Source organism: Lepus europaeus, chromosome 8 (genome assembly GCF_033115175.1).
Source record: "Lepus europaeus isolate LE1 chromosome 8, mLepTim1.pri, whole genome shotgun sequence".
Taxonomy (NCBI): domain Eukaryota; kingdom Metazoa; phylum Chordata; class Mammalia; order Lagomorpha; family Leporidae; genus Lepus; species Lepus europaeus.
This window is the reverse complement of record NC_084834.1, coordinates 123,460,346-123,472,474: the sequence shown is the minus strand read 5'-3', so window position 1 is coordinate 123,472,474 and position 12,129 is coordinate 123,460,346. Positions and strand designations below refer to the sequence as shown.

Sequence of the window (12,129 nt, the reverse complement as noted above, 5' to 3'; positions counted from 1 at the left end):
CCAGGAGAGCTGGAAAGGCCTTCCCCTAGTGAAGCTGCAGAGTCCGAGGAGCACTTGGAGCAAACAACTCAGGAATTCACCTTCGGTCAGTGGCAATCCCTCCGAGCCCAGAACCGACCAACAAGCGCACTCAGCCTCAGGACAGTGGAGCCCACGCTGCCTGGCAATGCGATCGTCATTCACCAGGCAAGATCTGCCGCAGGGATGAGGAAGCATCATCCTGACCAGGAAAGGTCCCTGCTGCACGGGGCTGCTGGGCACATCGCTGAGCAGGTGGCCATGAATCCTGGCAACCTCCCTCGTCTGGGAGGAAGGAGCAAACCCCCCAAGAGGAAGAACAAACATGCCAAGAGGCCTCTGTTGTTGCTGTTCCGGTGATGTTAGTGAAAGAGTACGTCCCGGTTATGTGGTTGGGTGACAGTGCACGAGTTCCGTGTTTGGAGTTGCAAGTGCAAAGGGTTTGTCCTTATTAACTGTCCTAAGGGGGAATTGGAATCTTAGGTTGGAACCAAATGGATATGTCTCCTGCATTGGCAAGGGCTGAGACACTGTGTTTTGTGTGAGGCCACAAGGTTGGATAGAGATGTGAGCTTTACCGCGTGTCACTAAGCGATTGTTGAGATTGCAGGCACAGAACTCTGTGCTTCATGAAGGCATTCTGATGCCGCTGAGAAAGATGGGGAGTACCGGCCTCCTTCTCGTTGGGCTACAAACCACAATGCTTCATGCTTTCCTCTCCATCACCTCTCATGGAAGTCTGGTGACAGATTTCTCGAAGTCAATAGCCAGGGCGAACCGAACCTCCTGGCCCTCTCTCTTACCACAAGGTATGGCCTCAGGTTGTCACAGTCCCTGGCAGTTTCGTTTGACCTCCTAGGAGCCTCTGGAAATCAACCGTTGTCTTTAAGCATCAACAACATTGTGTGGTCATCCCATGCTACTGAACAGGAGCCCTTAATGCTCCAGAATTGCCACCGTTTGTGGTTGTTAAATTCACAACGGAAATCACAGTGTACTAACCTCCACACAGGACCTCTGTCCTTAATGAATTGCATTATGAGAGTTAACTGTGAAATGTGTTTTCAAACAGGTGTGTGTGAGTGTGTGGGTGTGTGGGTGTGTGTGTGCCATGTTTGAAATAAAGGAAACCATTACAAACTGTAAACCTAAAACAAGGAAATTAAAGTATGCCTTTCTAAGGGTTTACCCAATAAAGAAACCTAGTTTCAACGATGAGTCTTTCCAGCGTTCTTCTTTGTTTCATTTCAGAAATGGAAGCACGTATCAACACATCACGGAGGGGCCAGCACCGTGGCATAGCAGGTCAAGCTGCCACCTGCCGTGCTGGGATCCCATATGGGCACTGGTTCGAGAGCCAGCTGCTTGACTTCCGATCCAGCTCTCTGTTATGGCCTGGAAAAGCAGGACAAGGTGGCTGACAACCTTGGGCCTCTGTACCTACAGGGGAGACCTGGAAGAAGCTCCTGGCTCAAGGATGTGGATAGGCACAGCTCGCCTGTCGTGGCAATTTCGGGAATGAACCAGTGGAAGGACAATCTCTCTCTCTCTCTCTCTCTCTATCTCTATCTCTATCTCTATCTCTATCTCTTTCACTCCTAATCCCTTCTTGCTTCCCTCCCAGTGCCTCTAATTAACTGCACCTTTCAAATTGATATGTAAATCTTAGAAAAGTAGTATAGGGGCCGTGGCTGTGGTGCAGTGGGTTAAAGCCCTGTCCTGAAATGCCGCCGGCAACCCACATGGGCGCTGGTTTGAGACCCGGCTGCTCCACTTCCAATCCAGCTCTCTGTTATGGCCTTGGATAGCAGGAGAAGATGGCCCAAGCCCTTGGCCACCTGTACCCGCATGGGAGACATGGAGCAAGCTCCTAGCTCCTGGCTCCGCATTGGTGCAGCTCTGGCCGTTGGGGCCAGTTGGGGAGGGAGTAATCGGATGGAACCCTCTCTCTCTCTCTCTCTCTGTCTCTCTCTCACTCTGCCTCTCCTCGATCTGTGTAACACTAGCTTTCAAATAAATAAATACACATTTACAAAGAAGAAAATATATCGTAGTGGAGAATGGGACGGGGAATGGCAGATGAATGAGGAGAAGGGTTGGAAGGGTTGTATTCCATACCTCAAAAGCTTCTTTGGAGAATATGTAAATAATTGCAAAACGAAAAAAAGTGAAAATGTTCCTTTATTAGGGCTCCAAAAAAGAAACACAACAACCTGCTTTCAGCCATCAGTCTCTGCAGCATTCTTCTTTGTGTTCCTTGAAGAACTCCAAGGCACCCAGAAGCACATCATGGCAACCAAGTTCCACAAGGCAGATGAAAGCCGTATCCTTCACATGCATCTTCCCCAGGTAGTGTAATCAAGTGGCTAAAGGCCCAGAGGCTGTCAGGGCGTGAGACCACACCCTAAGGCCCCTAATCCCATGAAGGGCTGGAAGCTGATGGGTGGGTCCTGTAGCAGGTCCAGGGTGTGGCGTGTAGTGTGGACTAGAAAAGGTGCGGGGAGAGGACCGACCGGGTGAACCTTGGAGGACAGTCTGAGAGACGGAAGCATCTTGCTGCCTTGTGACAGTGGCTCCTGGAGACATGATGGCTGCTTCACCTCTCAAGGAAGGTGAGTTCCACTTGAATGACTTGCACAAACTCCCACTTGCACATTCTAACTCCGATGGGGATGATGCTCATTGTGGTGTTTGTCTCCCAGGGAAATCACCAGCCTCACCTCAGAAAGAGCTCCAGCTGCAAAGTGATTTGGCTTCGGGGCCGACCCATCTGGCTCCCAGTGGAGGAGCTTCTCTGAGCTGCAGCTGGAAGAGACCTTATGGCATTGGGGCCGGTCTGCAGAATACGGGCAACACCTGCTACCTGAATGCAGCCCTGCAGTGTCTCACGTATACCCCACCCCTCGCCAACTATATGCTGTCCCAGGTGCATTCTCAAAGCTGCCGTCGCGCGGATCGCTGCATTCTGTGTGCCGTGGAAACTCACTTTCTCGGGGCCCTCCACAGTCCTGGGGACGTGATCCAGCCCTGTCAAGTGCTGGCTGCTGGCTTTCACACAAACAGGCAGGAAGACGCCCACGAATTTCTGATGTTTGCTCTGGATGTCCTGAAGGCAGCAGGTCTGCCTGGGCTCATGAACGCGGTGGCTCCCCAAGAGGACAAAGCTCCATCCCAGCAGCTATTTGGAGGACACTGGAGGTCTCAAATCCAATGTCTCCAGTGCCAAGGCATCTCAGACACCTTGGACCCTTACCTGGAGATCGCGTTGGATATCCAGACAGCCGACAGTGTGGAGCAAGCTTTGCAGCACTTGGTGCAACCTGAAGAGCTGGATGGAGAAAACGCCTATCACTGTGCTACCTGCCTAAAGAAGACAGCTGCTTCCAAGACACTCACCTTGCAATCGGCTGGCGACGTGCTTCTCTTGGTATTGAAACGGTTTTCTGCTTTCACGGGTGAGAAACTCGGAGGACAAGTGCACTATCCCGAGTGCCTGGACATGAGACCTTACATGTCTCAGCAGAACGGGAGGCCACTGCACTATGTTCTCTATGCGGTTCTCGTCCATGTTGGCCGCAGGTGTCAATCAGGACACTACTTCTGCTATGTCAAAGCTGGCACTGGCCACTGGTATAAAATGGATGACGCTAAGGTAACTGCCTGTGACATCACTTGTGTCCTGAATCAAAGGGCCTACGTGCTGTTTTATGTGCGGAAGAGTGGATTTGGAGAAGAACATGGGGCAGTGTCTCCAGGCAGGGGACCATCCGACTTTGAGGCTGACAACACACACGGCCAGCACACACCAGGAGAGCTGGAAAGGCCTTCCCCTAGTGAAGCTGCAGAGTCCGAGGAGCACTTGGAGCAAACAACTCAGGAATTCACCTTCGGTCAGTGGCAATCCCTCCGAGCCCAGAACCGACCAACAAGCGCACTCAGCCTCAGGACAGTGGAGCCCACGCTGCCTGGCAATGCGATCGTCATTCACCAGGCAAGATCTGCCGCAGGGATGAGGAAGCATCATCCTGACCAGGAAAGGTCCCTGCTGCACGGGGCTGCTGGGCACATCGCTGAGCAGGTGGCCATGAATCCTGGCAACCTCCCTCGTCTGGGAGGAAGGAGCAAACCCCCCAAGAGGAAGAACAAACATGCCAAGAGGCCTCTGTTGTTGCTGTTCCGGTGATGTTAGTGAAAGAGTACGTCCCGGTTATGTGGTTGGGTGACAGTGCACGAGTTCCGTGTTTGGAGTTGCAAGTGCAAAGGGTTTGTCCTTATTAACTGTCCTAAGGGGGAATTGGAATCTTAGGTTGGAACCAAATGGATATGTCTCCTGCATTTGCAAGGGCTGAGACACTGTGTTTTGTGTGAGGCCACAAGGTTGGATAGAGATGTGAGCTTTACCGCGTGTCACTAAGCGATTGTTGAGATTGCAGGCACAGAACTCTGTGCTTCATGAAGGCATTCTGATGCCGCTGAGAAAGATGGGGAGTACCGGCCTCCTTCTCGTTGGGCTACAAACCACAATGCTTCATGCTTTCCTCTCCATCACCTCTCATGGAAGTCTGGTGACAGATTTCTCGAAGTCAATAGCCAGGGCGAACCGAACCTCCTGGCCCTCTCTCTTACCACAAGGTATGGCCTCAGGTTGTCACAGTCCCTGGCAGTTTCGTTTGACCTCCTAGGAGCCTCTGGAAATCAACCGTTGTCTTTAAGCATCAACAACATTGTGTGGTCATCCCATGCTACTGAACAGGAGCCCTTAATGCTCCAGAATTGCCACCGTTTGTGGTTGTTAAATTCACAACGGAAATCACAGTGTACTAACCTCCACACATGACCTCTGTCCTTAATGAATTGCATTATGAGAGTTAACTGTGAAATGTGTTTTCAAACAGGTGTTTGTGAGTGTGTGGGTGTGTGGGTGTGTGTGTGTGCCATGTTTGAAATAAAGGAAACCATTACAAACTGTAAACCTAAAACAAGGAAATTAAAGTATGCCTTTCTAAGGGTTTACCCAATAAAGAAACCTAGTTTCAACGATGAGTCTTTCCAGCGTTCTTCTTTGTTTCATTTCAGAAATGGAAGCACGTATCAACACATCACGGAGGGGCCAGCACCGTGGCATAGCAGGTCAAGCTGCCACCTGCCGTGCTGGGATCCCATATGGGCACTGGTTCGAGAGCCAGCTGCTTGACTTCCGATCCAGCTCTCTGTTATGGCCTGGAAAAGCAGGACAAGGTGGCTGACAACCTTGGGCCTCTGTACCTACAGGGGAGACCTGGAAGAAGCTCCTGGCTCAAGGATGTGGATAGGCACAGCTCGCCTGTCGTGGCAATTTCGGGAATGAACCAGTGGAAGGACAACCTCTCTCTCTCTCTCTCTCTCTCTCTCTCTCTCTATCTCTATCTCTATCTCTTTCACTCCTAATCCCTTCTTGCTTCCCTCCCAGTGCCTCTAATTAACTGCACCTTTCAAATTGATATGTAAATCTTAGAAAAGTAGTATAGGGGCCGTGGCTGTGGTGCAGTGGGTTAAAGCCCTGTCCTGAAATGCCGCCGGCAACCCACATGGGTGCTGGTTTGAGACCCGGCTGCTCCACTTCCAATCCAGCTCTCTGTTATGGCCTTGGATAGCAGGAGAAGATGGCCCAAGCCCTTGGCCACCTGTACCCGCATGGGAGACATGGAGCAAGCTCCTAGCTCCTGGCTCCGCATTGGTGCAGCTCTGGCCGTTGGGGCCAGTTGGGGAGGGAGTAATCGGATGGAACCCTCTCTCTCTCTCTCTCTCTCTCTCTCTCTGTCTCTCTCTCACTCTGCCTCTCCTCGATCTGTGTAACACTAGCTTTCAAATAAATAAATACACATTTACAAAGAAGAAAATATATCGTAGTGGAGAATGGGACGGGGAATGGCAGATGAATGAAGAGAAGGGTTGGAAGGGTTGTATTCCATACCTCAAAAGCTTCTTTGGAGAATATGTAAATAATTGCAAAACGAAAAAAAGTGAAAATGTTCCTTTATTAGGGCTCCAAAAAAGAAACACAACAACCTGCTTTCAGCCATCAGTCTCTCCAGCATTCTTCTTTGTGTTCCTTGAAGAACTCCAAGGCACCTAGAAGCACATCATGGCAACCAAGTTCCACGAGGCAGATGAAAGCCGCATCCTTCACATGCATCTTCCCCTGGTAGTGTAATCAAGTGGCTAAAGGCCCAGAGGCTGTCAGGGCGTGAGACCACACCCTAAGGCCCCTAATCCCATGAAGGGCTGGAAGCTGATGGGTGGGTCCTGTAGCAGGTCCAGGGTGTGGCGTGCAGTGTGGACTAGAAAAGGTGCGGGGAGAGGACCGACCGGGTGAACCTTGGAGGACAGTCTGAGAGACGGAAGCATCTTGCTGCCTTGTGACAGTGGCTCCTGGAGACATGATGGCTGCTTCACCTCTCAAGCAAGGTGAGTTCCACTTGAATGACTTGCACAAACTCCCACTTGCACATTCTAACTCCGATGGGGATGATGCTCATTGTGGTGTTTGTCTCCCAGGGAAATCACCAGCCTCACCTCAGAAAGAGCTCCAGCTGCAAAGTGATTTGGCTTCGGGGCCGACCCATCTGGCTCCCAGTGGAGGAGCTTCTCTGAGCTGCAGCTGGAAGAGACCTTATGGCATTGGGGCCGGTCTGCAGAATACGGGCAACACCTGCTACCTGAATGCAGCCCTGCAGTGTCTCACGTATACCCCACCCCTCGCCAACTATATGCTGTCCCAGGTGCATTCTCAAAGCTGCCGTCGCGCGGATCGCTGCATTCTGTGTGCCGTGGAAACTCACTTTCTCGGGGCCCTCCACAGTCCTGGGGACGTGATCCAGCCCTGTCAAGTGCTGGCTGCTGGCTTTCACACAAACAGGCAGGAAGACGCCCACGAATTTCTGATGTTTGCTCTGGATGTCCTGAAGGCAGCAGGTCTGCCTGGGCTCATGAACGCGGTGGCTCCCCAAGAGGACAAAGCTCCATCCCAGCAGCTATTTGGAGGACACTGGAGGTCTCAAATCCAATGTCTCCAGTGCCAAGGCATCTCAGACACCTTGGACCCTTACCTGGAGATCGCGTTGGATATCCAGACAGCCGACAGTGTGGAGCAAGCTTTGCAGCACTTGGTGCAACCTGAAGAGCTGGATGGAGAAAACGCCTATCACTGTGCTACCTGCCTAAAGAAGACAGCTGCTTCCAAGACACTCACCTTGCAATCGGCTGGCGACGTGCTTCTCTTGGTATTGAAACGGTTTTCTGCTTTCACGGGTGAGAAACTCGGAGGACAAGTGCACTATCCCGAGTGCCTGGACATGAGACCTTACATGTCTCAGCAGAACGGGAGGCCACTGCACTATGTTCTCTATGCGGTTCTCGTCCATGTTGGCCGCAGGTGTCAATCAGGACACTACTTCTGCTATGTCAAAGCTGGCACTGGCCACTGGTATAAAATGGATGACGCTAAGGTAACTGCCTGTGACATCGCTTGTGTCCTGAATCAAAGGGCCTACGTGCTGTTTTATGTGCGGAAGAGTGGATTTGGAGGAGAACATGGGACAGTGTCTCCAGGCAGGGGACCATCCGACTTTGAGGCTGACAACACACACGGCCAGCACACACCAGGAGAGCTGGAAAGGCCTTCCCCTAGTGAAGCTGCAGAGTCCGAGGAGCACTTGGAGCAAACAACTCAGGAATTCACCTTCGATCAGTGGCAATCCCTCCGAGCCCAGAACCGACCAACAAGCGCACTCAGCCTCAGGACAGTGGAGCCCACGCTGCCTGGCAATGCGATCGTCATTCACCAGGCAAGATCTGCCGCAGGGATGAGGAAGCATCATCCTGACCAGGAAAGGTCCCTGCTGCACGGGGCTGCTGGGCACATCGCTGAGCAGGTGGCCATGAATCCTGGCAACCTCCCTCGTCTGGGAGGAAGGAGCAAACCCCCCAAGAGGAAGAACAAACATGCCAAGAGGCCTCTGTTGTTGCTGTTCCGGTGATGTTAGTGAAAGAGTACGTCCCGGTTATGTGGTTGGGTGACAGTGCACGAGTTCCGTGTTTGGAGTTGCAAGTGCAAAGGGTTTGTCCTTATTAACTGTCCTAAGGGGGAATTGGAATCTTAGGTTGGAACCAAATGGATATGTCTCCTGCATTGGCAAGGGCTGAGACACTGTGTTTTGTGTGAGGCCACAAGGTTGGATAGAGATGTGAGCTTTACCGCGTGTCACTAAGCGATTGTTGAGATTGCAGGCACAGAACTCTGTGCTTCATGAAGGCATTCTGATGCCGCTGAGAAAGATGGGGAGTACCGGCCTCCTTCTCGTTGGGCTACAAACCACAATGCTTCATGCTTTCCTCTCCATCACCTCTCATGGAAGTCTGGTGACAGATTTCTCGAAGTCAATAGCCAGGGCGAACCGAACCTCCTGGCCCTCTCTCTTACCACAAGGTATGGCCTCAGGTTGTCACAGTCCCTGGCAGTTTCGTTTGACCTCCTAGGAGCCTCTGGAAATCAACCGTTGTCTTTAAGCATCAACAACATTGTGTGGTCATCCCATGCTACTGAACAGGAGCCCTTAATGCTCCAGAATTGCCACCGTTTGTGGTTGTTAAATTCACAACGGAAATCACAGTGTACTAACCTCCACACAGGACCTCTGTCCTTAATGAATTGCATTATGAGAGTTAACTGTGAAATGTGTTTTCAAACAGGTGTTTGTGAGTGTGTGGGTGTGTGGGTGTGTGTGTGTGCCATGTTTGAAATAAAGGAAACCATTACAAACTGTAAACCTAAAACAAGGAAATTAAAGTATGCCTTTCTAAGGGTTTACCCAATAAAGAAACCTAGTTTCAACGATGAGTCTTTCCAGCGTTCTTCTTTGTTTCATTTCAGAAATGGAAGCACGTATCAACACATCACGGAGGGGCCAGCACCGTGGCATAGCAGGTCAAGCTGCCACCTGCCGTGCTGGGATCCCATATGGGCACTGGTTCGAGAGCCAGCTGCTTGACTTCCGATCCAGCTCTCTGTTATGGCCTGGAAAAGCAGGACAAGGTGGCTGACAACCTTGGGCCTCTGTACCTACAGGGGAGACCTGGAAGAAGCTCCTGGCTCAAGGATGTGGATAGGCACAGCTCGCCTGTCGTGGCAATTTCGGGAATGAACCAGTGGAAGGACAACCTCTCTCTCTCTCTCTCTCTCTCTCTCTCTATCTCTATCTCTATCTCTTTCACTCCTAATCCCTTCTTGCTTCCCTCCCAGTGCCTCTAATTAACTGCACCTTTCAAATTGATATGTAAATCTTAGAAAAGTAGTATAGGGGCCGTGGCTGTGGTGCAGTGGGTTAAAGCCCTGTCCTGAAATGCCGCCGGCAACCCACATGGGTGCTGGTTTGAGACCCGGCTGCTCCACTTCCAATCCAGCTCTCTGTTATGGCCTTGGATAGCAGGAGAAGATGGCCCAAGCCCTTGGCCACCTGTACCCGCATGGGAGACATGGAGCAAGCTCCTAGCTCCTGGCTCCGCATTGGTGCAGCTCTGGCCGTTGGGGCCAGTTGGGGAGGGAGTAATCGGATGGAACCCTCTCTCTCTCTCTCTCTCTCTCTCTGTCTCTCTCTCACTCTGCCTCTCCTCGATCTGTGTAACACTAGCTTTCAAATAAATAAATACACATTTACAAAGAAGAAAATATATCGTAGTGGAGAATGGGACGGGGAATGGCAGATGAATGAAGAGAAGGGTTGGAAGGGTTGTATTCCATACCTCAAAAGCTTCTTTGGAGAATATGTAAATAATTGCAAAACGAAAAAAAGTGAAAATGTTCCTTTATTAGGGCTCCAAAAAAGAAACACAACAACCTGCTTTCAGCCATCAGTCTCTCCAGCATTCTTCTTTGTGTTCCTTGAAGAACTCCAAGGCACCTAGAAGCACATCATGGCAACCAAGTTCCACGAGGCAGATGAAAGCCGCATCCTTCACATGCATCTTCCCCTGGTAGTGTAATCAAGTGGCTAAAGGCCCAGAGGCTGTCAGGGCGTGAGACCACACCCTAAGGCCCCTAATCCCATGAAGGGCTGGAAGCTGATGGGTGGGTCCTGTAGCAGGTCCAGGGTGTGGCGTGCAGTGTGGACTAGAAAAGGTGCGGGGAGAGGACCGACCGGGTGAACCTTGGAGGACAGTCTGAGAGACGGAAGCATCTTGCTGCCTTGTGACAGTGGCTCCTGGAGACATGATGGCTGCTTCACCTCTCAAGCAAGGTGAGTTCCACTTGAATGACTTGCACAAACTCCCACTTGCACATTCTAACTCCGATGGGGATGATGCTCATTGTGGTGTTTGTCTCCCAGGGAAATCACCAGCCTCACCTCAGAAAGAGCTCCAGCTGCAAAGTGATTTGGCTTCGGGGCCGACCCATCTGGCTCCCAGTGGAGGAGCTTCTCTGAGCTGCAGCTGGAAGAGACCTTATGGCATTGGGGCCGGTCTGCAGAATACGGGCAACACCTGCTACCTGAATGCAGCCCTGCAGTGTCTCACGTATACCCCACCCCTCGCCAACTATATGCTGTCCCAGGTGCATTCTCAAAGCTGCCGTCGCGCGGATCGCTGCATTCTGTGTGCCGTGGAAACTCACTTTCTCGGGGCCCTCCACAGTCCTGGGGACGTGATCCAGCCCTGTCAAGTGCTGGCTGCTGGCTTTCACACAAACAGGCAGGAAGACGCCCACGAATTTCTGATGTTTGCTCTGGATGTCCTGAAGGCAGCAGGTCTGCCTGGGCTCATGAACGCGGTGGCTCCCCAAGAGGACAAAGCTCCATCCCAGCAGCTATTTGGAGGACACTGGAGGTCTCAAATCCAATGTCTCCAGTGCCAAGGCATCTCAGACACCTTGGACCCTTACCTGGAGATCGCGTTGGATATCCAGACAGCCGACAGTGTGGAGCAAGCTTTGCAGCACTTGGTGCAACCTGAAGAGCTGGATGGAGAAAACGCCTATCACTGTGCTACCTGCCTAAAGAAGACAGCTGCTTCCAAGACACTCACCTTGCAATCGGCTGGCGACGTGCTTCTCTTGGTATTGAAACGGTTTTCTGCTTTCACGGGTGAGAAACTCGGAGGACAAGTGCACTATCCCGAGTGCCTGGACATGAGACCTTACATGTCTCAGCAGAACGGGAGGCCACTGCACTATGTTCTCTATGCGGTTCTCGTCCATGTTGGCCGCAGGTGTCAATCAGGACACTACTTCTGCTATGTCAAAGCTGGCACTGGCCACTGGTATAAAATGGATGACGCTAAGGTAACTGCCTGTGACATCGCTTGTGTCCTGAATCAAAGGGCCTACGTGCTGTTTTATGTGCGGAAGAGTGGATTTGGAGGAGAACATGGGACAGTGTCTCCAGGCAGGGGACCATCCGACTTTGAGGCTGACAACACACACGGCCAGCACACACCAGGAGAGCTGGAAAGGCCTTCCCCTAGTGAAGCTGCAGAGTCCGAGGAGCACTTGGAGCAAACAACTCAGGAATTCACCTTCGATCAGTGGCAATCCCTCCGAGCCCAGAACCGACCAACAAGCGCACTCAGCCTCAGGACAGTGGAGCCCACGCTGCCTGGCAATGCGATCGTCATTCACCAGGCAAGATCTGCCGCAGGGATGAGGAAGCATCATCCTGACCAGGAAAGGTCCCTGCTGCACGGGGCTGCTGGGCACATCGCTGAGCAGGTGGCCATGAATCCTGGCAACCTCCCTCGTCTGGGAGGAAGGAGCAAACCCCCCAAGAGGAAGAACAAACATGCCAAGAGGCCTCTGTTGTTGCTGTTCCGGTGATGTTAGTGAAAGAGTACGTCCCGGTTATGTGGTTGGGTGACAGTGCACGAGTTCCGTGTTTGGAGTTGCAAGTGCAAAGGGTTTGTCCTTATTAACTGTCCTAAGGGGGAATTGGAATCTTAGGTTGGAACCAAATGGATATGTCTCCTGCATTGGCAAGGGCTGAGACACTGTGTTTTGTGTGAGGCCACAAGGTTGGATAGAGATGTGAGCTTTACCGCGTGTCACTAAGCGATTGTTGAGATTGCAGGCACAGAACTCTGTGC

At 51.8% G+C, this 12,129-nt stretch overlaps 4 protein-coding genes across 4 annotated transcripts in view; all 4 read left to right on the top strand.

Annotated features, from left to right (window-relative positions):
* Positions 1 to 378, top strand: part of LOC133765387 (ubiquitin carboxyl-terminal hydrolase 17-like protein 6) — a 1,596-nt gene extending 1,218 nt beyond the window's left edge. Inside the window, exon 2 of the mRNA XM_062198952.1 lies at positions 1 to 378. This exon is cut by the window's left edge and continues 1,103 nt beyond it. Within this exon, the coding sequence (XP_062054936.1) occupies positions 1 to 378 (378 nt within the window).
* A 2,227-nt stretch (positions 379 to 2,605) lies between these two features.
* On the top strand, positions 2,606 to 4,201 carry LOC133765386 (ubiquitin carboxyl-terminal hydrolase 17-like protein 6). Its single transcript, XM_062198951.1, has 2 exons — positions 2,606 to 2,630; positions 2,721 to 4,201. The coding sequence occupies exons 1-2, from the start codon at positions 2,606 to 2,608 to the stop codon at positions 4,199 to 4,201; spliced, it is 1,506 nt and encodes a 501-aa protein (XP_062054935.1).
* Positions 4,202 to 6,440: 2,239 nt separating this feature from the next.
* LOC133765385 (ubiquitin carboxyl-terminal hydrolase 17-like protein 13) lies at positions 6,441 to 8,036 on the top strand. Its single transcript, XM_062198950.1, has 2 exons — positions 6,441 to 6,465; positions 6,556 to 8,036. The coding sequence occupies exons 1-2, from the start codon at positions 6,441 to 6,443 to the stop codon at positions 8,034 to 8,036; spliced, it is 1,506 nt and encodes a 501-aa protein (XP_062054934.1).
* Positions 8,037 to 10,267: 2,231 nt separating this feature from the next.
* Positions 10,268 to 11,863, top strand: LOC133765383 (ubiquitin carboxyl-terminal hydrolase 17-like protein 13). The gene is made up of 2 exons (XM_062198949.1): positions 10,268 to 10,292; positions 10,383 to 11,863. The coding sequence occupies exons 1-2, from the start codon at positions 10,268 to 10,270 to the stop codon at positions 11,861 to 11,863; spliced, it is 1,506 nt and encodes a 501-aa protein (XP_062054933.1).
* The last annotated feature ends 266 nt before the right edge of the window (positions 11,864 to 12,129 follow it).